General features: G+C 46.2%; 1 protein-coding gene across 8 annotated transcripts in view; it reads left to right on the top strand.

The window, feature by feature from the left end:
- The window catches only part of KIAA1549L (KIAA1549 like), a 253,214-nt gene extending 238,612 nt beyond the window's left edge, over window positions 1-14,602 (top strand). For all 8 annotated transcript variants that reach the window (XM_079104428.1, XM_079104427.1, XM_079104424.1 and 5 more), the window contains 4 exons: window positions 2,867-2,964; window positions 5,249-5,397; window positions 7,451-7,602; window positions 12,563-14,602. In XM_079104428.1, coding sequence (XP_078960554.1) covers window positions 2,867-2,964; window positions 5,249-5,397; window positions 7,451-7,602; window positions 12,563-12,844 — 681 coding nt within the window. In that variant the 3' untranslated portion in view covers window positions 12,845-14,602. The remainder of the gene's footprint in view (window positions 1-2,866; window positions 2,965-5,248; window positions 5,398-7,450; window positions 7,603-12,562) is intronic.
- The last annotated feature ends 11,406 nt before the right edge of the window (window positions 14,603-26,008 follow it).

Below are 26,008 nucleotides of genomic sequence, written 5' to 3'. Positions count from 1 at the left end.
ATTCTGTATCAGACTCTTTCAGGATGGTTTTGTGACTGAAGATATGTTTGGAAGACCATGAGCTAGGACAATACCTATTTCATAAGGAAAACAAAATGAAACAACAGAAAGACAAGGTATAGAGAGAAAGTAACCTTTGCTTAGACAGCAAATGGCTAAATCAAGATGAGAACCAGGATCTTACTCCTGGTTCACTCAGCAGCATTCAGAAAACAGTGATTTAGCACTGCTAGGTGTAAGACACTTTGGTAATGAAGGCATACCCTGATGAGACAGACAGTCTGTCTAGTGGAGATGCAAGATCCAGTTCCCCAGATATTGCTGTTGCATATGTAGCTTACTGATGCTCAAAAAGAGGGAAATGCAGCTCAGTAATGTAGCTCTCCATATTGATTCAGTCAGTGCTTCCGGATCTGGGAAGATTTTTTTTTTTCCCATTCTTCTACCGAGAAGTTGGTATTGCTGATCTACTTCAAGGTTAACAACTATTTTCTCTGAGCTCTTTGCCTTTCATATCTCCTGAGTGCAACTGAGAAGGCATTGGTCAGCCTCATCACCACCCCTTTGTGGGTGAGATGCCTTTTCTCTGTCTGCTTTTAAGATCTTCTTTTGGCCGTTGGTATTCTACCACTTCCCCGCAATGTAGTCAGCTGTGTGTTCTGCTTTATTTTGTTTATTCTACTTGAGATACCTTGTGCTTCCTGAAAGTATTAACTTATTTATTTGATCAGTTCTGGAAAATTCCGAGCCATTGCTTCTTCAAATATTGCCTGTCTTTCATTCTCCCACATTTGTCCTTCACAACTTCGACTCATTGCATATTAAATCTGTTCATTCCGTTCTCTGTATCTTTGATGTTTTTTTTCTCCTTGTCTCTTTGTGCTTAATTTTTAGTAATTTCCTAAATTGTTTTCAGATTTGTTAATTCTCTCTTCAGCCATGTTAATCTATTCTCTTAATTTAATATTTTATCCCAGCAATCACTTCTGAAATGTTTGTTTTTGTTTTTGTACCAGGATTGAACCCAGGATCTTTAACCACTGAGCAACACCCCCAGCCCCTTTTTTATATTTTATTTAGAGTCAGGGTCTTGCTGAGTTGCTTGGGGGCTCACTAAGTTGCTGAGGCTGGCTTTGAACTTGTGATTCTCCTGCCTCAGCTTCCAGAGCCAATGGGTTTACGGGTGTTCGCCACCATGTTGGACTGAAAGTTGTTTTTTTCCTGGTAGCATCTCTCTGGTCAATTATTTGTTTAAAAATATTTCTTACACTTTTATTTTTTGTTTTGTATCTGGAACCTTCAAACTCTGTACATCTGGTTATTTTTTCCCTACTGTCTTCATTTCTCTCTCCTGATTGGTCTTATGGTCTTGAATTTGAGCTCCTCTTTGCTTCATCTTAATCTGGGCTGATCCTGAGAACCTACTTTAGGGACACTCCAAAAAGGACCTAGAGTTGCTTCCACCTGGCTGGGAGTCTCACCACCCTCCCTCCTTAGTACCAAGGCTGAACCTGAGTGTCTCCAGTTGATCTGCCTTGACTTTGCCCTGTTCCAAGACTTGATTTCTTAATTGATTGTCAGAGTGGCACTTGTCTTCTGGGTAATCCCACCTTCTATATTTGCTTACTATTTTCTATTTCCCCCTCTGGTTTCAGCGCATGGTTTTGTTTTAGTTTGCTGAGGCGTTCTGGGAAGAAGGTAGCCGGGGTATTGTCGAGGATTTTCCTCACAGCTTGCGATTTTCACATTGCATTAAAAAGTACATTTTGCCCAGGGCCTCGTTGCTTTTGCCTGGCTTGGCCCTTCCACGTGGGTAGCCTGCCATAATGCTGGGAGGGGGAGGACCTCACTGAGTTTAAAGAATCCCGCTGTGGATTCCCAGTGCTGCTGCTTTTGATACTGATGCTTTCAGGTTTAAAGTCCTGTCATCCTGTTCTTTGAGAGATCTGGTAGGCAAGATGCCTGAAGAAAGACATGGATGAGAAGCACTAGTTAAGCTTTGTCTTCCCAGAGAGATTTTCTAGTTTTTCTCTTGCTAAAGGAAGCTGTGGCCTGGCTCTGTCTGATTCTGTCCATCTCTACCCATCTTTCTTTTATCCCCTCACATTTGGACAAAAGTCATTACTTGGTAATGATTTCAATTCCTTATCTTTGAACAGCACTTTATAGAATGCAAGATCCTTGCACATACACTCACTTGCCTATGTTCTTAGTAACCCTCTAAGTAGAGCATCAGAGTCCCCACTTCCAAAGAGGATACCGGAATCCAGAGAAGTCACCTGACTTGCCTGTGGATGGATCTGAATAAAATCTCTTCATCAGAACCTCCACACATCCCTCCTGAGCCCAAACCCATTGCTTTCCCCTGTTAAACCTACTTCCATACGAAAGTAAATCATATTCCTTCATCCAACACTTACTGAATGCTGTATATCAGACACTGTTCCAGGCACAAGGATGTCACAACAAAGGTCTTTCCTTTATGACCCTTAGGTTAAGTCTAGCTGGTGGCAGATAATAAATACCCAAGCAACAGCACAGTGCCAGAGAGCAGTCTTTCCCAAGATGAAAGACCTTCTCCTAAGGAAGGACTGGGAGAAAAGCATCCCAGGTAGAAGGAACAGCATGGAGCAAAGCCCAAGGCAGGACAGCACTTGGCATGTTCTGAGAACACTGACGCGCTCGTGACCACAGTGTCCCGAGCAAGGGGAGGGTGGTGAGAGATGAGACAGGAGAGGCAGGGGAAGACGCCAGGAAGGAAGGAAGTGGGGCCCTTGGAACTTGGTTTCCTCCTCACATCAGCAGACGCTCTGTGCTGACCGAGGCGGGATTTTAACAGTTCTCCCTCCATTTGTGTCTTCCACAGGCCTACAGGTTTTCCCAGCTTCCTGAGATGGTCATGGGCTCTCCCCCTCCTCCCGTACCTCCCCGGACGGGCCCCGTGGCTGTTGCTTCTCTCAGGCGGTAACACATTCCTTTCTTTGCTTTGTTTTGGAGTATTTGGGGAAGGTCGGTGCTGTGGACAGCAGCTCCAGGGACTTTCCTTCACCTTCTGCCCCATTCAAGGCTCTCCACCCGTCCAGACGCCTGTGTATCTATGGCACCCTGAGTGTCATGAAGCGAGTGGGGCTCATGGGGGGTCAGAGGATCAACTCTCAGGACTTCCTAAATAGAAAGTCCTTGAAAATCTGTCATCAAAAACAAACGAGGGGCTGGGGATATAGCTCAGTTGGTAGAGTGCTTGCCTTGCAAGCACAAGGCCCTGGGTTCAATCCCCAGCACCAAAAAACAAAACAAAAACAAAAAGAAAACCAAGGTCAACTGCCCCATCCCTTGCAAGCCCAGCCCTGACCTTGAATGTCTAAAAACAACTCCAGCACGGGCTGCCACAGTGGCTGCTACAAGCCCAGGGGCCTCCTGCTGCCATGTTTGATGCTCAGCAGCCCCACCTTTGCTACTTAAGGGAGGCGCCTGAGAGGCCAGGGAGGAGTGCCTCTGGGCAGCCACCCCGATTCCTGATGTCTAAGAGGGTGGGCTGAAAATATATGAATTCAGATATCTCAGAATGAGGCATGTGTCAAACATTTTCTTTGCTCCATAATGAAATAAGAAGCACACATTTTTAATAAATATGGACAAGAACTAAAAAAGCCATGCGTACTGGGAAAGTTGGGATGATCCTGCGGTCCAGAGTTGTACCCCGGGGTACCTATGGGTCACTTCCCTGGCCCTCCCTCCACAGCCTTCCCCCCAATACACTAGTGACACTCATCTGTGGACCACAGGCCTGGACTCCGAAAATACTGAAGAAAAATAGGAACCACCCCCAGAAAAGATCCCTAATCTACCAGGGATCTGCTGTGTATCTCCAGGCAAGTTGCCTTGCCTCTCCGGCCCCTGAAATAGCCTCCATGATTTCAAAAGATCTAGAATTCTCAGAAGGGTGTCTCCGAAGAGTGTATGGAGCAGAACCCAGGAATTATCCTAGGATGGGGCTTTGGAAATAGTAGCAGAAGTCTGGAACAGCATATGGGTGTCCAGGGCTGGAAGAGGGAAGAGGGAGAGAGAGAGAGGAAGGAGGTCTGAGCCACCACCCCCCACCCTGCTGGATATCGGATCATTGCAACCCCCACATCTAACCCTCCTGGGAAGGGGAGGGGGCCTCTCTGTCACTCCAAGAGCTCTGGATTGCAGGGCCTTCACATCAGCCATCTGTGGCAGGTTTGCTGATGGCCAGCATCTATTTCTTCGTTCTTCTTTCCACCACCGTCTCCTCCCTTGCCCTTTTGCACCATCTGCCATCCTTACCAGACATCAGGAGGTCACTTTTCTCCATTGAAACCCAGAGAATTAGACCAGGAAGGAAGATTTGAAGCGAAGTTTTCCACCCCTTTCTTTTTACAAATGGGGAAACGGGCTTAGAGAGGAGGTGGCGAACCCAGAAGCTGCCTCCCTGGTGGTGGCTCTTCTCTGCTCTTACTGTGACAGCCACTCCTCTGTCTGCCTGGGTGGCCCATGGGCTGGCAGCCTGCCACCAGCTGCAGCGCCTCTCCCTCCCTCTTGTTTTAACTTTAGGGGAGTCAGAAGTCTCTGTGTGACCTGCTGCCTCAGGCACAGGGTGCTGCCTGGGAGAGAAGTCATACTGCGGGAAGCACCTCAGTAGATGGAGAGGTGTCTGTGTCCACCCCTCCGGGCTGCCTGATTCTCTGGTTGCCTGTGAGACCAAAAAAGCGAGGAGAGGTCCTTTTCTTCATAATGTTCACAAAGTGCCGTGTCCCTGCTCCTGAGAGCAGCCTGAGGTCCCAGGGTCTTGGGCTTCCCACTTCCTGCCAGTAGTAGCAAATGTGGCTCTGCAGTCACTGACCTGGGTCACCTGTGCTAGTGGCTCCACAAATGGAGCCTTCTCATTGTCTGTCAATGACGTCATCACCTCCTAAGTTGACCATCTCCAACTAACACCCAGTGCTAATTGCTTTGCTTCTTTTCCCTGGAAATTAAATGTTCTCCTGCCCAGCAGTGCAAGAAGCCACCCTTAGGGGAGAACTGACCTTGAACATCTTAATGGTACTCTGGCTCAGGTTACTGTGTGGCTCCTACAAGTCTGAGCTTCTCCTGCGAATCTTGTCCCCAGGATTCCACCCCTGTGGGACTTGGAGGCCATAGCCCACTCCCAAAGGTATTAGGGATGCTGTACCCTGCCACCTGAGGGCTGGGGCCCATGCTCACACAGCCCCTCTGCCCTACCCAGGTCCACCTCAGACATCGGCAGCAAGACCCGAATGGCCGAGTCTACGGGGCCTGAGCCAGCCCAGCTGCACGACAGCGCCTCCTTTGCCCAGGTGTCCAGAGGCCCCGTGTCTGTGGCACAGTTGGATCAATCGGCTTTAAATTACTCAGGTGAGTGGGAGGAGGAAAGCCTGAGGTTCCTACTGCAGAACCCCTCCCCATCCTGTCCCCCAAATCCACTCTGCCTTCCACCTGCCACCCTCAGGAGCCAGAGCTTCCACATTTCTGGATCCCCTCATGACTTCACATCCCTGGCTAGAAGAGCTACTGATTTTACTTCTTAAAAGATCTGAAATTGGGCAAAATACTGAGTTTTGCTAAAATCAGGGTGTATGTTGACATGTTTCCAGTTTTGTGGGGGATTTTCTTTAAAGCATTACAGCTGGGCATAGTAATGCACACCTGTAATCCATGTTACTTGGGGAGGCTGAGGCAGGAGGATCACAAGTTGGAGGCCAACATCAGCAATTTAACAAAATCCTGTCACAAAAACTAAAAAGTGTTGTGGATGTAGCTCAGTGGTAGGACATGCCTAGGTTCAATCCTCAGTATGGAAGGAAGAAAGGGAGAAAAGAATGAGGGAAGGAAATAAGTAAATCAGCATTATACATACAGCTGTCCACACCCTTTTCAATTCCCCTTTCCCCAAGATAATCACAGTCCATGAATAGTGGGTTTTAATCTTTTGCTAAATGCACATGTCTATATAATAGTATGTATTCACGTCATGCATTTTAAAATTTACATCACTGATATGCTATACATTTTCTTTTGCACTTTGTTTTCTTGATTCAACATTATTTGCAAGATGTCTCCAGATTCCTACCTACACATCAACTAGTTCATTCATTTAAACTGCCATATGCTGTTCTGTATATTATATGTCACAATCTGGTCTTGCCCTCTTGATGGACATGAAGTGTTGTTTCCAGTTTTTCACTATGACAAACAAGGTCCAAATGGAACATCAAGGTCTGTATGTGACCTCGTTGATGTTCTAGTTTATTGGAACCGTACTCTGTATACTAAAATCTCAAACATCCACTTCCCAGCACTTATTAAAGCATTCACGGTACTCAGGAGCTCCACCAGCGAAGTCCATTTCTTTCCATTCTTTTTCTAGAACCTTTAAAAACATGCAGCCTCCCAGCGGCTTGGGAGGCTGAGGCAGGAGGATCATGAGTTCAAACTCAGCCTCAGCAAGACCCTAAGCAACTCAGCAAGATCCTTTCTCTAAATAAAATATTTTTTAAAAGGGCTAGGGATGTGGCTCAGTGGTTAAGATGCCCTGGGTTCAATCTCTTAAACCAAACAAATGACAACAAAACACACATCCTCCTGGGAGGAAGTCACCCGGACACTGGGGTGTCATTTCCTCTTGCTAGCAGGTCAGGGATGTTGGGATGGGAATGCGGGAGTTGTAAGGGCTCAGTGGGGAGAATTTGGCCATCAAAGCTTAGAAAGTCTGTGAGTGGCAGCAGAGGATGCCCTCCCATACTGTAGGTGGCAGGGGCTGGGCTTGCAGGAGGCGATCTCCTGCTCTCTCTGAGCCCCCTCCCCAGAACGTTTTCCTCTCATTCTCTAGCGAGGGCCAATGCCAGAGTCCTCCCTGGATTCCCCAGCTTCCTCCAGTTTGAGCAGACGCAGGCCCATGGGTGCCAGCTGGGCCCACCACTACCTCTGCAAGGGATGGGAAGGTGGGATAAGTCCAGAGCCCTTGCGCATTGGCTGAAATCACAAAGTCTCTCCTTCCCCCAGGCAAGTGCAGATGCCAGCCTGGCGAAAGGGCATGGGCTGGATTTTAGCCCCTATTTGGCGTCTAGGCCAGGTACTGTGAACATTGCCTCACCTGTTCCTCTGCACAGTGACCCTTGAAGAGTCCTACAGAGAAGGAAGGCCTGGTTCCCTCTGCTCTGACCCACATTCTTCCCTGCTGCTCCATTCCCCAGAGCCTTGGCCATCACAGCTGGGGACATCTCAGCCAGGGACCTTAGATAGAGCTGCACCAGTGTTACAACCCATAGCAAGTGCCACTCAATTCAGATCTGATCTAACAAGACCTCAAACCCAGCAGACCACCAGGCCTCTTTTATTTGGTTTGGGGAACTGGATCCCAGAATCCAGCCTCTCCTGATCTGTTCTTCTCCTGTCTCTTCCACACCAGGTAACACAGTGCCAGCAGTGTTCGCCATCCCCGCTGCCAACAGACCTGGCTTCACTGGCTACTTCATCCCGACACCTCCCTCATCCTACAGGAGCCAAGCCTGGATGTCCTATGCGGGAGAGAATGAGCTCCCAAGCCAGTGGGCCGATTCGGTGAGCCTCTTGCTGATACCCTCCTAAAACTTCACCTGCTGGCACGCTTTCAGGAGACACAGGACTGAAAGGCTGAGCCCCAGAGCTTGGTTATCTCAGCCCCCTCCCACTAACCAGAGAGCCACGCCAGTCGTTTTAAAGGAGACAGTGAGGAAAGACAGGGTATCCTTTGACAGAGGAACTTGACACCTGTCTTCTACCACAAGTTCTACCTCTTCCTAGCAGGGAGACCTTAATCAAGTGAATTTTTATAAGAATAGCTACCATCAGTTGAGTATTTTCTATGGGCCAGATACCATGTTAGATGTCAGGTGTATAGTATCTTATTTAATCTTCAAAAAAATTGGGTAGGTATTATTATTCCCATGATTACTCCCATTTTTCAGATGAGGAAACTAAGACCAAGTCAGATGATGTGACAACACAGCAAGGAAGGTGCCAAGGTTAGAATTTATACCTGTACCTGTATGACTCCAAAGCACTCATTAAATTTGTTTCTTTTAGCTGTCAAATTTGACAAAATTTTAGATCCAAGGCCATCAAATGAAGCATCAGAAACCCAAGACTGGAATTACCTTGTATATAAATCCTAAGACTTCCTGCCTGACTTCCGGCAAAAGACTGGCATGTTCTGATCCTCTGGTTTCTTCCTTCATTACAATAGGAGTATATGGCACAGTCTGTAGCTCTGTGAGTGTTCAAGCCCAAACCTGCCTTCTGAGTCACCTGCAAGGGGCTTCTGTGTGACCCTGGGTGACACCACCTACCATGGTTGAGATAGGCAGGCTGAGCCTGGTGGTTCCCTGGTGCTCTGGGTCATTTTAGGTATTAGTCTCAACGTTTGGAATTCATCCTCGAGTTAGGAAACACCTCGACACCAGGGTCTGGCTCGTCTTCTCCCTGGGGTTTATACTCTTCACCTGTGGCTTCAACTCAGCATTGGTGTCTGTTCTGCCTGTAGTGACATGACATTTTAAGGACAGCACCTACATGCATTCACTTTCCTGTTGACCAAAGGTAACTCCTTTGATTTCCAAAACACTTAAAAATGTATGCCATCTTGCATATTTCTGAAATGAATACTGTTCTTCCACCTTCTTTAAAAGTGGTTCATTTGTCCTGTATGAACCAATGTTAGCCCCACTGCACCAAGATAACATTTGCAGGATGAGTTCTAATGGTTGGTAGGATTATTGCCCCCATGTCAAGTATCTCCAAACTACCCTAATTTGGGGAGTTATTACTGTGGCTCAATATGGTTTTTTCTTTGCCTGATCTTGCTCCCAGCTGGCACTTTATATTGGTGTCAATGTCTCCACTTGCAGTAATACAGATTCTTGAATGTGTTTTTCCTAATGTGCTATTTTCTGCAAATGAACCATGTCTGAGCTCATTAGAATTGTTTATAAAGTTGGAGTAAGTAAGCTCTAAGAGAGGAACTAGAGGGAATTCCTGCTGCTAAGTCTGTGAATCTTACTGTGGGACTTTATGGCATCTGTTTTGGTTGTTGGGGGCCTTTTTACTCTCTCGCACTCTCTCTCTCTCCTCTCTTCTTTTTTCCATCCTCTACTTTTCTGACATCACTGGCTAAGATTTGATTGATTCAGAGCTTATTTGACTCCATCAAATAGTCTTAAAGTCTACAAAATAATGTCTATATCTTCAGATGGTGTTTAAGTTATACAAGCCAGCAGTAATCCTGCAACTTTGACGCTCACTCGCCCATGTGCAGTGTTAATACTGGGTGCTCTGTGGGAATTGGTGGAAGTATTTTCCAAATCCTTGACCTTGCTCTCAAGACACTTATAAATGAGAACTTAGCTAGGCTTGTGGCAATATCCAGATGCTGTTGGGCTCCTTAGAGATGAAGAAAACTTAGCTAGGCTCGTAGCTACATCCAGATGTTATGGGTTCCTTAGAGATGAAGGAAACAGACTAGTAAATGGAAACCTAACTTTCCTGATAGGATTACTGGATCATTTTGGGCTCATCCCACTCAGTGTGAAAGAGAACGAGTTTCCTACCGATTGCTTATAAAGAAGAGAAGATGATTGCTGCCCCCTAAATGGTCTTTCTTGGAACCCTTACTACCTACAAAGCAGGGAGGTGTGCCCAGGCCTTGAGCAAGCTGGGCAGGACTGGGGATTTAGAGCACCTGAGAAATCATGCAGGAAGCTCAGAGGGACCAGTTGTCAGCTTAGGAAAGATTCCGCTTTAGGGGAGGGATAACCACACCCTCCTCCTTCATTTGGAAGTCTGACCTTCCTCATCCCAAAAGCCAGCTTTAATAAAGTCACCTGGATGTGGGTAGACAAATAGGTTTCATTCTTGATGCTAGATGAAAAAGGATTGGGTGGAGGCTTCCAGATTCCGTAGGAGGCTGCTGTGATCAATTGGTGAGGTCTGCCATGCGCCCTGGCGGGAAAAGTCTTATTTGCCAGCTCTGAATTTCATCCTGCAAAGTGCCATGGTGCCAGGCCATATCTTCTATCATCTTGCCTACTTCTGCCCTACTGCTGGATATTACTGAGACCACTCCAGTGGGCTCAGATTCCCTTGCCTATCCCAGCCACCAGCACCAGGTCCTGATGCCTGGCACGAGGGGTCTCAGGAATCAGACATTGACTCTCCACTCCAGCTTGTGCAGGTAGCTGAATCTGAAATGAGGGCCGGGGAATGTGGCTGTTTCAGCCTGAAACGTTTGACACCTGCTGACCAGCAGGTGTCCTTCAGTGACTTCCACACTGTGCTCCTCAGAGCCCAGGCTCCAAGAGACCCACTGCTGTGTGCTGTGCGTAGTTCTGACCACTAGTGTGCAGTAGGAAGCACTCGAGGCCACGTCCTGCCTTCACAAAGTCCATGGCCTGTGACAGGTGATAGCATCAGGAGGCATGACTGTCACAGTAGAGAAACTGCAGGAAATACCTAACAGGGGTTCCTGGGCTAACATCAGGCTGGGAAAGTTTCCCAAGAGCAAGAAAATTTGAGCTGAGGTCCAAAATGTGCCTCCCTCCTGGCCTTGGTACCTGGTTAACTACCATCCCTGTGCATTCCCAGCTCCTGTGGCCCAAGGACTCTGACAGTCCAACTCTGGTTTTCCTCTAGGAGGCAGAAAAATCTACAAGTGCTACATAAAGAGACCTGCCATCAACACCTATTTACTCCTTTGTCTTTCTTTGTTAGGTCTTTGGGGAAATTAAAACCCCAAACTCAGACTTCAGACATTGATCCAATGACTTCTTCCCTTGCTTGCATCCAGAACTCATCACCTCCAGTGGGTCCTTCCTAAAGCACAGTCTCTCCCTCTGTCTGACACCCAGCAGGGGTTCCCAGGCCAGGATCAGCCATGCATCTTAGGAGCTGGCCTGCTCAGGAGGGGTCTTCAGAACATCTGCCCGGAAGGAGGGGGCTGCTTTCCTACCATATATTTCCTTATCCAAAATTTCTGAATTATTACCGAACCCCATTGCTATGGTCTGAATGTCTGTGTCCCTTTCTTCAAATTCAAAAGTTGAATCCTATCACCCTAAGGTGATGGTATTAAGAGGTGAGACAGAAGGTGATTGGCTCATAAAGGTGAAGCCCGTATAAAGGGAATTATAAGAGAGATTCCCTCACCCTCTGCCAAGTAATAGGGAAGAGATAGTTGTCTATGACCCAGGAAGCAGCCCTCACCAGAAGGGGAATCTGCCAGGGCCTAGTTCTTAGACTTTCCAGCCTTCAGAACCATGAGAAATAATCTCGGTTGTTTATAATCACTTCTGTTTGTGAGATTTTGTTATAACAACCCAAACAGACTAAGGCAGCCATCGGCCCCATCTTTACCCAGTGCCCACACGAGCGTGTCTGTTATGGGGGAATGGACTGTGTTCCTCAGAAGAGTGATGCAGAAACTAGGTAGAAGCACCAGGAAGCTTGTGCTCATGGCCTGGCATTCAGTGGCTTTTGGACCTGCGCCTCCCTGGGTTCACTGACCTCCCAGGACCCCTCCCCACCCCATGCCTTTGAACTTGCTTTTCCCTCTCCCATCTCATCTTCCGGAAGTGGACCAACCTCTGCAGCCTCTCCCAGAGAGCTGCCACACATGCTCCCTCCCCACAGCACCCCATGCCGTGGCAGCCTTGTCACTCATTCTGCAGTGATCCAGCCAACATCGTGGGACATGAGGCCTTTGTGGACTATCCTGGAACAACATCTCCAACTGTGGCACTGGTTCTGTGGGAGAGTCACTTCTGAATTTCACATCCAAGCCTTGTCCTTATTCCTGGAAGTTTCCATGTATTTGAGTAGAGAAAAATGTGTCTTTCATTTTTATTGAAAAGAGAACATTTTTTTTTTTTTTTAAAAGAAACTAGATCCTATCCTGGATCCAAGACATTGTAGCGCAGGGTTTAATTCCCAGCCCTTGGAGCCAGACACACCTGTGCCAAGCACGTCTCGGTGGCTTGCCGGCTTGTGTCACCTTCGATGGGGAACACTTTTGGTTCAGCGTTCTCACCTGTTAAATTAGGATAACAGGGCCTACCTCCTGGGCTGCTTCTGAGAATTAAATGAGATAATGTGTGGAGAGCCATTGGCACAGACTCCGTAGGTGGTAGCTATTATTAAGAAGAAACCCGTGTACTCCCTCCCATACAATAGTTCTGGTGATGGATTGTATTTAAATTAATAAGGAAGCCAGGAGGTTCAGATGTAGACTCAGATATATTGCTGATGTTTTCAGCAAGTTTTAAAACACCTATTCAATTCATCCAACCAACATATTCAGTGAGTCCAAATCACCTGTTTTCTAAACATTCTAGATCTTGTATCCGCACAGTGGTACATGGCTCCCATTTTCTGTTCTCTTTTAAACCCCTTCCTCATCCTCAGTCCACTCCTGCTTCTAGTATCAAGTGTGTCCTGTGACGTGAGCTGCCTCCTAATCCCATGCCCTTCTCTTCTCTCCCATGCTCCCCAGGTCCCCCTCCCCGGGTACATCGAGGCCTACCCCCGGTCACGGTATCAACAGAGCTCACCCTCCAGGCTCCCTCGCCAGTACAGCCAGCCGGCCAACCTGCACCCCAGCCTGGAGCAGGCCCCAGTGCCCTCTGCAGCGGCCTCACAGCAGAGCCTGGCAGAGAACGACCCATCTGACGCCCCCCTGACCAACATCTCCACCGCAGCCCTTGTGAAGGCCATCCGGGAGGAGGTGGCCAAGCTGGCCAAGAAGCAGACAGACATGTTTGAGTTCCAGGTCTAATGCCTTAGCCCCGTGGGACTCTGCACTTCTAGACTTCACGGAAGCAGGCTTTGGGTCACTCACGCCCAATGTGTGGGGCCTGGAGACGTAGACAACGGGTGAATCTCACCCTCAGTTTCAGAAAAGGTGAACAGGAGGGCTTCTGAAAAACAGGGGATGCTCTTGAATGGCTGGATTCTTGGTTTGTGCAGCTGATGGCGGTCAAGATGTCCCTGCTTGGGACCATACGTGTGATACTGTGTTGCACCAAATGTTTGAAGCGTGGGTGTATTTCCCTAAGGAGCCTTAGTCACTGGCTAATGTACAGATTCCTGTCCAATGCTACATTTTAACAAATCACCAGAAGGGGGAGAACATAGCTCTATCTTCGGTGACCTCTGCATGTTAACTCTTTCTGTGTTAAAGGCAATGTAGGAGTGTGAATTAAGCACCAGCCTGTACTGTCTCATTCAGCCATGACCATGATCACTAACATCATCTCTAGTCTGTAAGGGAGACACTGACTCCAGCAAGAAACTTGAGCTCCTTTGCTTTTAAAGGCTCATATTCAAAGTCAAATGAATTGGATGAAAATCAGTACCAGTGGCTATGCCTATAAATAGTCCTGACTCTTTCTTCCCCCCTGCAAATTAAAGGTGGAGAAAGAGAGAAGATGGGCAGGAATGGTGGATTTGTGTTGACAGAGTTTTTAAAAGGTGTTGTCATTTTGGAAATAGAGTACCCTATAAGTTGGGATCTAATGGAAAGAGAATCAGTGCCAAGAGCTTTTAGGGTCCTACAAAAGGAAACATTTGTGGTGGTTTTGCTTTGCCTGCATTGAAGGTGGCACAAGAACAGAGCTTCTCTCTTTGGGGTGATAATAGGTGCGTTGATTTTCACAAGAAAATCTGTCTCTTCAACAGTGATGACCAGCATGTGCTGCGGAATGTACAAAAGGAAGTAGTCATTGATTCTAGTTAGAAACTCGAGTTGTAACTTTGCAGTCTGTTTATAGAAGCTTCCAAATATAGAAAATCCGTTGACACAGTTTCACTATAAATAACCTTTTACTAAGTGTATGGAGTTTACCAGTTCTCCATAGTTGATGGATGCAGGAGGACACTTGCTAAAATGACAGGGATCCTACCTTTTGTGACCAGGATGTTCTGTGTCACCCTCCCTGGCATGGAGAGTTGGCCTCTAGACCTCTGGGTGGAAGACTTTGCCCACAGCACTGGAATGCCAGCCTCTGATTACCCATCATGCAAACAAGACAGCTACTGACTGTGGGTTACAGAGGAACTGGGGGCACTTGGCTCCCTGCCTGACTTTGGGAGCCATGTGTGGTGTTGGGGGCTTGTTTGGTGTCTGTTGGAGAACGAGGTCCTGTCCTGCCTTCACCCATGATCCATCAGCTTCAGCTTCCCCATTCTCTTCCGAGTCTACCTTCCCATTTTCTTCATGAGTTTCTTTGGTCTTTACTGAAAGAAGCAGGTTGAAATAGGAAAGTTGAGGGAAGAGTAGGAACACAACTGATTCCAATGGGAGGTTCAAGCTGTCAAAGCACAGGTTTTTCCAAGAAGCTGTTTTTATTTCCCAATGGCAAATAGCCCTTTCTGGAATGTTTAGAGATGATGCGTCATGGAATCCCCAAACAAGACTCTTATTCGGATGATATTAGGTAGCGTCCTTTCAGTATGCTGGTTGATCTTTCATAGTGTTAGTTTTTTGTTACTTAAAAAGAAATCAGCTATAAATAAAATGTATTTTTGTAATTTCCACGTGTATATATGGTATATTTCTACCAATGGCCAGTTGTTGTAGTCCAAAACCTAAGTCAGCTTGCAGAACACTATGGACAGTGCGAGATTTTATTGACAGATTCACACGATGCCTAAGGCTATCCAAAAAGGCATCTGATACACTTGAATGAACAAAGAGCCAAAGAAACTCAGCCTTTTCATGCAAATGGTATGAGTCTGATAAAATCAGCTACATTGTCCTGCTTTATCAATATCAATGTTTCATCAGTGCAATGATATTAATCCAGTACTTTGTCTGCTTGGTAAATGCCTGGAAATACTGTATGCAAAAATGAAATTTCAAGACCTCAGTATCATTGAAATATATGTACATGTTTCAAAAGACAGTGTCTGAGCTTTGGATGTTCCACTGACATACAGACCATGAATCTATAGTTTGCAATGGTGTGGCTCCAGATGGCTAAGCGGATGGAGCTACAGATCATCGCAGCCTTTGCAGAAGTAGGTGGTCCCCATAGGAAATGTTTGAGAAAATTAAAATATAGTATACTGAACCAAACACTTTCTTAGATCAGACACCATGGGTTCAAGACAAGTATTTGAGAGGAAAAACTTACGTTGAAAAGAAATCTGTTCGTGTTCCCCCACCAATGGGGAAGCAGAGTCATTGTGTTGGTTTTCTGGGACTAAGATGTGGTCCCTTCTCTGAAGAGTCTCCTAACCTTATGGAGATGACAGATGCCTGGACAGGTGACTCTGAGAAAAGACAGATTGGTCAAAAGTGCCTCATGGAGGGAAAAATAGGATTCCATGACAGCCTAGAGGAGGCAACAATGACATGTGTTCATTGGGATCCTCCAGGCAGACTCGGAAGCCATAGTGGACCTTGTGACTTGGAGGAGGAAGCAGAAGTGGAGTGACTGGCCTGAGGATCCAACCCACGCTAATGGATTCACCATCTGACCTTCTTCCATCTTCCACGCTAACGTCAGCGACACATTCCTTTGTGCCTGGAAGTTTGAAAACTAGACAAGGGTCATATGAGGGACTCCATAATGTTCTTGCCAAGGAAACAGATGGTCGAGTATGTAAGGAACTTTGGATATAGTGTACAGAGGACAATACCCTTGGGGCTTAATAAACATTTTCTCAGCACTGGTTTTGATGCAAGTTGTTCTGCATTCATGAAACAGAGATGCATTTTGGCCTTCCCCAGAGAGTACTGTCCAGGAAACGGTGTCCTCAGCTGTTGTTCAGAACTGAACAGGGGTGAATCTTCCCTTGGTACCGTGGATCCACACAGGCAGGAGTGCACTGACAGCTTGTCATTGTGAGGTAGCAGATGCTGTGTTCCGCATCTGGGGAGACGATCCACTGGTACAGAAACACAGAGGTCTATTGTGTGGCCTGGCACCTGTGATATGAGGCATGTGCAATAACAAGATGGCAGCTGTTACCTGTGAGGAAGAAGCTGCCTCTTCAAGGGTGGATTATGTAAGAATTAATTCTCTAGTCTTGGGAGAAGTTATCTTGCGCATTTGTTATTTTAAGAATCCAGCAAAAAGGCATGTAGTTTCTGAATAATCTAGACGGAAGAAATGAAATCATTAGATATTAGACATATGATTTAAAAAAAAAAAAAACCTGAGAGAGAGCGTGTAGAATAGAAGGGGCAAGGAATTTAAATCCCTCTGAAAGAAATGCTTTTATAACTTTGAGGCAGAAATTGGAGAAATGGAACAAAATTTTGAATACTGATTACATATAAATGAACTTCAATTGTTTTCTGCGTAGCACAGAGGTGCTCAAAGTTCAATGAATGCAATTTTTAAAGTTTGAGAACAGGACTTGAACCGAACGCTAATTCCTCCTACCACACACAAAGTACAACCAAACACTTTGAAGAAGGACAATAATTTAGCGTGGAGTAGTGACTGAGTGGGTCTAAGTGTTGGAACTTAACTTCTGCCCTTTAGTCCGACCTCAAAGGTATTCTGGTCAAGGAACATGCAAGGACGAGAAACCCGTTTACACTTGCTCAAATGATGAGGTTGACTGAGAGAATTCAGGGATATTCCATAGGAACAAACGCAGCTCCTGGTGGCAAGGGATGGAGGCAGCTGTCCTGGCTCTTGCACTCACACTCTCTCATGGTCTCACTCACCTGTTTCTCTCTTCACATCTGCTGGGATCTCGTGCTTCCCGTGGCTCACTCAGTAGTGCATAGGTAGCTGACAAACCCACCCCAGGACCCCCTCCACTCAACCTTTCCTTCCTTCCCAGTGCCACCACTCTGACTAGCATCTCTGTGCCCCCTCACGTGAATTCTGAACAATCTGATGGGTCCAGTTCTTCTGGCTCTGGATGAGCCTCCCTGGGGTCAGGTGCCTGCCTATCCAATCAGCCATGACCTGGGAGGCAGGGTCATGTCATACAAGCATGGCTCCCTGGGTTGACCCTTTTGAGGGGAAATTTGGTGTGTGGGGGGATTAGTACCCAGAGGAAGGAGTATGACTGGGCAGGACCTTCTAAGGGAACCTACTGCACACTGGAAATGACCAGTTCTGCTAGCGTGCTACACAGAAGCCAGTATTCAGAGGGCAATGCCTATGGATACTGCCAAAGAGAGGGAGCATTCCTCACTTGCATATCAGGTGAGAACACATCCACTTGAGACCCTAGGAGACTGGAACTGCCCTGGCACCGCTGACCCCAACACCAGTTACTGAATACTGCTGCTGGGCCTAAGAAGGGACTTCTGACCAAGGCCCAGTTAGCACAAGGTCTTGCTCAGCAGACAATAAATACTTGTAAATTGAATTGCATGATCTTAGCTCAGGTGCTATTAACGTGGCTCATGCCACACACTTGCATGGATGAGAAAACCAATGAGCCTCTCTATAGTCTTTTGAAACAAAATTGGTTTCAAGTGAAATTGATATTACAGTGACTCTGACCTTCTTGATGTAATAAGTTAGTGTCCTGAGAATTGAAAGGTCTCTTGATTTCTTAGGTGAACTCTTACCGAATGCTAGCCAGAATTAATACTAAAATATAGGTTGTTTCTGAGAAGGAATATTTAGGAAATATAATTATGCCAGAAACAAATTCTCTTAGAAGATATTGAGTTGCTTTGGTTCTGCAGGTTTTAAAGATGAAGAAATTTTTAATACGGGGGAATTTGTCTCCAAAGGTCAGACCTATACTTTAGTGAGAGCCGTTATACAATGAAATCTAGAAATTGATTATTTTCATTCTCTGACTTTGGTCACAGACTTTTGTAAATCATGAAGGGAGGCCATCAGTATATTTTACATACATTAACTTTGGCCTCACTTTTCCTCAACTCTTCCTTGTGTCTAAACTCACCTCCAAACCCTACACAATTTGAGTGAAGAAGACATTTGTACCCAACCGAATCAATGGACTGGAAATTTTAAAGAGGTGTAAATATTCTAGACTTTGAGTGACTCACTTTGAATTTGTCTTTAATTCCTCATCCGTCAAATGGGCATAACAACATCTCTATGTCCTACCTCCCTTGCTGGTTGTGAGGAACACATAGCATAATGTAACTGAAAATGGTTTGAGAAGTATATTTGAAAGAATTCCCTGTAAAGTATTAGCTTCACAATTCAGTTTTATCCAGCAAAATAGTTTAGCTCCTCCAACCACTGAATTGATTTGTATTGTCATGTGCTCCATGACAAAACTTCTTGGCAAGGAAAAATAAAAGAAATTTCCAAGTTTGGGATTGCCCACAAAAGCCAGCCCCACATGGAGTTGCTGTTGTCGTTGTCGTCTGTGATTTTGAGGGTGAGTAAGTACTTGTACGTGTGCTTTCACTCTGGGTGAAAAGCCCAGACCAGTGATTCTTTCAAATCACGTTAGACACGTTGGGCAAAGTACTGAGCAGAAGCTTTGAATGTAGCTGTTGTTATTTTAATGCTTTGCTTTCTAATTAACTTTGTACGTCCTTTGCCTCTGCCGGGAACAGAGTGTTCATATGCTGTTAGAATTTTTTATTGTAAAATAAAATGACAAAGGCTTTCATACCCCAAACCTGCCTGCTTCTCCTTCTACCTCCTCCAGATGGTGAGATGGCATCCCTTTCACACCCCAGCCCCACAAGAGTGTCTGCTGGGGGTGCCAAAGAGCAGTGGCAGGCCTGGAAGGCCCTGTGTGGTCCCAGAAGCCATCCGGCCTTGGGGCATGTGCTCATGGGCCAAAAACAGAAGTGTGCCCTTGGCAATTCACAGACTCCAGGGAGAAAGAAGCCAATGTCCGCTCAGGTGTCCTTCTCAGAACATAAGTCAGGCCCACTGAAGTCGGTGGCTTCCAAGGAGACCAGGGAGAGCAAGGGTGTAGGACCCAGACCCCCAAGACCACCTTCTCCGGCCCTGTGCTAGTCCCAGCACTCCTGAAACCTGCCCCAGGCTCAGCCTCACCCAGAGGCCATGGTCCAGGCTGCCTGCTCTGGCCTCTGACTTACACTGGTAGACAGCAGATTCTCTCTTTAGGAAATACCGAGAAATGGAATCTGATAGCAGCACATGTCAAAACTGAATGGTTGAGATTCAGAGAAGAGGTAAGAAAGTATGTCTCTTTTAACGAAAACAGACAAGCAGGCCAATTCTGGAAGCTTCTGAGGAGTCTCTTGCCTAATGTTGAGTCACAGCCCCGGGGCTTTGGTGTATCCAGGAGACTTGGGCAGCAGCACAGTGCTGCTTCTCATGGGTCCCCAGTTTGCTGAAGTTCTCTAAGTCCTTAAAAAGTACCTAGAGATCACAGGAGTGATATTGGACTCCTCTCTTTACTCCTGTGGAAAGAGGAATCAAATATGCACAGAAGGTGACCCCAAAGCCACTGCCTTGCTGCCCTGCTGAGGACAAAGTTTGGAGACCTACAGAATGCTTTTGGTGAGGCTCACAATAGGTTGGACACCATTGCAGACTAGTAGGGGTGACCCAGGGACTCAGGGGCACTTGGTTATCAGGACAAATGAAAAGATCAAATGAAAGCAAGGGACAATGCCTACTTTAGTCCCAGGAATGAGAGGGAGACACAGACGCAGGGAACTGGAAAAAGCTCACCGAAGCCTCCCTCATCCCTGCTGGGTCCCCACCAGAGACAGGACAGCAAACTTATTCCAACCAGCAGTCTCTGACCTCTGTAAATAAATGTGATGCCTCTGACTCCTGAGCTCCATCGACCACTGGAACCAGAGAGGATATGCCATGGAACCAAGAGCGAAAGCAGTGAAGAGTGACTTCTGGTAAAAGGTACACGGAGGGTGAGCAGGTGCTAGGGACTGAGTGCTGTGTGTCCCTTCCCCCAGTTCACCTGTTGACACCTAACCTCTGCTACGAGGGTATCTGGAGGTAGGGAACTAAGGAGGCGATTAGGGCATGAAACCTCACAAGTGAAATAATAAAAGAGACCCTGAGAGATCCCGAGCCCTCCTTCCTCCACCTATGAATCAGAAAGCAGAACCTTGCCAGACGCTAAATCTGCAGCTGCCTTGATCTTGGACTTCTATTGTTTATGTGGTTTTATGGTATTTGTTGTAGCAGCCCAAACAGACCAAGACAGCTGGAGACAATTGCTCTGAGCCTCTCTGTGACCTCTTGGGGTACAGTTAGGACTTGGGGTAGAGTTGGCTTGCCCAGTTGAGCAACTTGCTTTCTCAGCCTCTCAGTGTTCAAGTTTGCAGGTGTACAAATCCTCATTTGGATAGAGATCATCTGGCTTGTTGGAATGGAAATGTTTTGTCGATGGCAATAGTTTCACTCCCAACTTGATCTCCAAGGCTCTGGATCCTGAAGGGCCTTCATTAAGGTATAACAGAATTTGCTTTTCCCATGATGCCTACTCTATTACCAGCTTCTCGATCCTGGAGGCTGAGGCCTTTGGGGCACCATGGAGCCTGTAGGAATCACACCTCTTGAAACTCTAGCCTTACAATGGCAACATGATCTTAAAAAGGCTCATGGTTAAGGCTGCCACCCGATGACTTGCCTGTGGCACATCTGGAAACAGCTGGACTGGGAGCACAGGGTCTGCCAGTAAGGTGAATGTTGAGCTGGACTTTTTTATGCTTCATCTCCCTCTGCTGGAATTCATGAGATAAAGTGAGAGGCTGGTTAGCTCCTGAGAAAGTCCATTTCCTAGGTCAAGTTTCAGCACCATCAGTGGAAGGGCCTGGATAGGTTTAAGGCTGTGGAAAATGAGAGCTGTCAAATTGCCAAAGTTGCTTTGTGTATTAATGTTCAGGATCTTTAGAGACTAAAAGTTCGCTTCTCTTTTAGCTTGAGCCTTTTTTGTGAGCAATTCTTTTAGAAAGGACTCTGGTAAGGCCTGAGACCAGAATCCAGACACCATAACTGAGCAGACATAGCTGCAGGCTTGTCCTTCTGCCAGGACTGTCTTTCTCCCAGGGACATGCATGCTCATCCCATTGATCATCAATCTTTCATTTAACTGGAAATTTCCAGGAATCTCTGATAGAACCTTCCAGGGAGCCACCTCTTTAGTCCTTCATTGGTTGAGTGAACATTTCCAGAGCAGCTGTTATACCTTGGACCCCGCGCTAAGTGACAGAGATTCAACAGTGAGTAGGATGCAGCTCCTGCCTCTCATAGAGCTCATGGTCAAGGAAGATGAGTCCTTGTTACACAAAGCCCAACACATTAAGGGCTCATCATTCATTCAGTGCCTTTTCCACCCACAAAAGCCAGCCAAAGAAAAACCCAAATCCACTTCTTCCCGGAAGCACTTGGATTTAGAAAAGGACATACTCTGAGATTGCATTTTCTGATTTCCTTCTCAATTATCTTTAACCAATTAGTAAGATGCCCACAGTATCCTCCCCTGGGGAAAGAAGCAAATTTCCAACCTCCAAGAATCAGCAAACATTAGTTACAACCTCAAATTTCTGAGCCGTAACCACCGAATGAAATCAGGAGCCCCAGTGTAAGGCAAGGAATGAGCACGTGGGAACTAGTCCATGCAATCCAAGTGAGAACAGTAGGAACTTTATATTTTATGGTGAAATCACTGCCCCCCAAACCCCCTCATTTCGAATTGCTCCTATAGATAATGTACCATTCAAAATGTATCAGATTGATATTTAGCCTCTGAAATATTGTGCTTTATGGAGGAAATGCAAACAGGCAAACGGGGTAGAGCTTTTCACTGATTCCTTTCTTTGCTGCATGAGTCCATTTAGCTTAATGGTGTTTATTTCTTGGCAAATTTACATGTGAAATAAAGCACATTGTCTTACTGGTGATCTTACTTTCAAAGTGTCAGCAGATATTTGTGCTTAAGTTTGTCTTTTCTCATAATATTTCTTTCTCCCATTCCCCATAAGGAAAATATTTTAACAAGCACTTACAGTATTCTCAGAGCATCAGATGTGGTCATGGGATGAACCAATGTATCTTGCTGCCTTTGAGATGATAGGGTCCCAGGCTCCTTGAGTTGGAGGGGATTTAGTGGGATTTTATCCAACTTTGGGGTTGGATTTAAAGCCATCAACAGGATAAATCTTGTAACCTATATACGTGATATTACTCACCTGGTCAGAGATTAAGCAGAATTAGGACTTCAGAAAGGCAGGCATTCAAAATAAGAGGGGAGTAGAAAACTAAAAGATGGGGAAGTTTTGAATATAATTTGATATAAAAAAGTAGCATAGTGGTGGTAGCAGATTTAACTTTATTGAACTTCCTTATCCTTATTTCAGGGTTTAGGATTGTTTTTATTTTCAATTACATGGAGGGTGAAAGGGCAGCAAAATCTTTGCACTTTGGGACCTGAAATGATTTTACACTGACTCTGAATCTATGTCATGAGCACAGGGATCACACTTGAGAGGAATCCCTGCTGTGTTACTCAGCTTTCCATCACTGTGACAAAATACCTGAGATAATCAACTTAAAAATAGGAAAGGTTTATTTTGACTCATGGTTTCCAAGGCTTCAGTCTTTGATCAGTTGGACCTGTTGCCTCTGGGCTCTGGTGAGTCAAGCACATCATGGTGGAGCACCCAATGGAAAAAAGCTGCTTACCTCCTCACCAGAAGTGAAAGAAGAAAAGAGACCAATATCACACCTCTTTGCAGGCACATCTCCAGTGAACCAAAATTTTCAACTAGGCTACACCCCTTAAAGTTTCTCCCACATGGCTGCAAATTAGTGCAGCCACTCTGGAAAGCAGTGTGGAGATTCCTTAGAAAACTTGGAATGGACCCTCCATTTGACCCAGCTATCCCACTCCTTGGCCTATACCCAAAGGACTTAAAATCAGCATACTACAGAGATACAGCCACATCAATGTTCATAGCTGCTCAATTCACAATAGCCAGAGTGTGGAACCAACCTAGATGTCCTTCAATTGATGAATGGATAAAGAAACTGTGGTATATATATATACAATGGAATATTACTCTGCCATAAAGAACGATAAAATTATGGCATTTACAGGCAAATGGATGAAATTGGAGACCATCATGCTAAGTGAGATAAGCCAATCTCAAAAAATTACAGGACGAATGATCTCACTGATAAGTGGATGATGACACATAAGGGGGAGGGTGGGGGGAGTTAGTGTTAGGGTTAGGGTTAGGGTTAGAGTTAGGGAGGGGGACAAGAATGGAGGAAGAAAGGACTGTTTAGAGGGAAAAGAAGGGTGGGGGGGGAAGGGAAAAAATAATAGAATGAATCAAACAACATTATCATATGTACAAACAGACAAACAACATGTATCCCATTTGTTTACAATAAATAAAAAAAGAAAAAAAAAGTTTCTCCCACATGCTGAGCTAGGGACTCTGCCTTTAACATGTGAGGTCTCAGCTCTAACTCAGCCTTTGGGGGCTATCCAGATCCAAACTAGAACACCCACCTTAGGATTGGGGGCCTTCCAGACCTAGGTTTGAAGTTTACCTTGACTGTATGACTTCAGGGAACTCAGGTCTCCTCTCTGAGCCTTATCTGTGGAATGAAGAGAAGATCCAGTGAACAAGACACTGTAGAGGGGGAAGAAGAGTGTGCATAGGGTACGATTGCACAGCATTGTTCACAATCAGCACAACAGAGTGCTGATATTTCTGTAGCCTCTTCTTGAATCCCTCTAGCCATGGGGAACTCACTATCTTCCAGAGCTGCTGCCTCACCATGGATCACCTGGTACTCAGCCTCATCTGACCCACCCCCATGGGTCACCTCCTTTTTCAACAGCCCAGGATACCTCTAGACCACAGGTGCAGAGGGCAGACTCACCTGTGCAGAGGTGAATGGTACTGTGAATGGAAAGCTCTTCACCATCTGACTGAGATGGCACAAAAGGGACCCTGCCAGCTTCCACCTACCCTTTTGGGTTTGGTGATAACTCCTGCCCACCCTGGGAGTCTTCTTCTGGGCAATCAACTCCCCAGGACGTAAGGCCCTGGTCCCAGCATCCCTGTAAGATGCTCCTGTGCACAGTGCATTTAAAGGTGTGGCAGCAAGCTCAGAACAGCAAAGCGCTCCTTCCCAGAGTCCTACAGAGTCCCTTAGGGGAAATTCCATACGACTGCCCTCGCGCCTGCTGGGGCAGTGTCCTGAAGGTGGAGATGGCCCCGCCATGATCTGAGAACACTTGCTCGTTCTCACCGTGGAGTCCAGACTCAGTGATCGTTTGACCAAGCAGATGCCTTTCATTTCAGCTCGCTAAGATGGGCAGAAGAAAACAGGGAGAAAATATTGGTTTGAAGACAGTCACGAAAAAAATGAGCTGAAGGTTTAAGATCTCGGGCTTTGGAGGGGCTCAGTCATATCCCAGCTGTGTGCCTCTTGGTGCCTCAATAGAATGGGATTGAGAACAACTTCCTTGTGAATGAGATGCTGTGCGTGGAGTGCTGAGCACAGGGACGGGCACAGGGCGACCCTTCACTAACTGGTGTCGAGAGTCGGCATTGGTGGTCGTGGTGTTATAGCAGAGCTTGGGAGAAACTCCAAGAATCTCTCCACCCGCACGGGTGCCTCTTGTGCTCAGACCCCAAGACACCTCCAGTGCCCACTGGCCCTGTCGGAATGGTTGCATTAAGCACCTTTGCTCTGGTCCTCAAAAACCATACAATGACTTTAGTCCTTGAAATGCACCCAAAGTAGACTGTTATTTGGAGTCTGGTGAGCGTAGTTCAGATTCTCACATCACCCCCGTTCCTGCGTAGCAGGCTGCATGACCTCTGCGAAAGGCCTGCTAATGCACACACATGCACATGCATGCTCACACACACACGGCACACGACGAACAAGTGAGTCTGTCTTGATCATCAAATGACTCCTGCCAAGTCACCTTCAGGAGGGAGAAGAAGGGAACCTGCGTTCCTGGAGGCTTACATGATAGAAGGAATTGCCGCCTGGAGCCTTAGAGATGCAGGGAGGCCACGCCATGGACCCTCTGTGTCACCTTAGGCAGTGGCTTCACTTCTCTGAGCCTTAGTGCCTTTTTTTTTTTTTTTTTTGCCCATCCCAACAGTGAACCCTGGAAACCAATCCTTCATGAAACCCCCAAATTTCCCTCTTTCCAAATAGCACAATCTAGTCAATTATATAAAGGAGAAAATGTACCTCAGCTGTCCACAATGGTAGTTACTAACCCCACGAGGCTATTTGATCTTAATTTTAAACAATTAAAAGGAAATAAAATTTAAAATCCAGTTCTCTGTTGCAAAGACCACCTGTCAAATCTCAATAGCTACATGGCTAATGGCTACCATATTAAACAGCACAGATAAAGAATATTTCTATTGTTACAGAAAGTTCTATTGGACAGCGCTCATTTAGACCATGCAACCATTATGGATAATAAAAGTAACAGATAATAGTCATTAGTCCTAGTATAGATAATTAGATGTAAGCCTGCATAATAGGAACTAGGTAGCTAAATAGCAGAAGAGGGCACAGTTACTAGGTGTACACTTCAGATAATGCTATGAATGACCCTCCCCCCTACCAATTCACATACTGAAACCCTAACCCTCCCCCACGCGATGGGATTAGGAGGTGGAAATTTAGGAGTTAATTGTGTTTAGATGAGGTCATGGGGGGGTGGAACCCCCCCTAAGGGATCAGTGCCCCTATAAAAACAGGAAGGGACACCAGAGCTCTTTCCCTGCATCACATAAGGACACTGTAAGATGTGGCCATCTACAGGTCAGGAAGAGAGGCCTCACCAAGAATCAAGTCAGTTGACACCTTAATTTTGGACTTCCGACCTCCAGAAATAGGAGCCAATGAGTTCGGTCTGGTCTTTAATTCATATGAACTGGGTTCTTCACCTTGAATCCAGTTTTAAAAAGAGCATGTTTTCCTGGGTGAATACCCCATGCTCCCTGTGGCTCTCGGCAGGCAGCCAACCGCAGCCTCTGGGAAAG

Source organism: Sciurus vulgaris (genome assembly GCF_902686455.1).
Source record: "Sciurus vulgaris genome assembly, chromosome: 11".
NCBI classification, from domain to species: domain Eukaryota; kingdom Metazoa; phylum Chordata; class Mammalia; order Rodentia; family Sciuridae; genus Sciurus; species Sciurus vulgaris.
The sequence above is the reverse complement of the archived record's forward strand: the minus strand, read 5'-3'. Positions and strand labels throughout refer to the sequence as shown.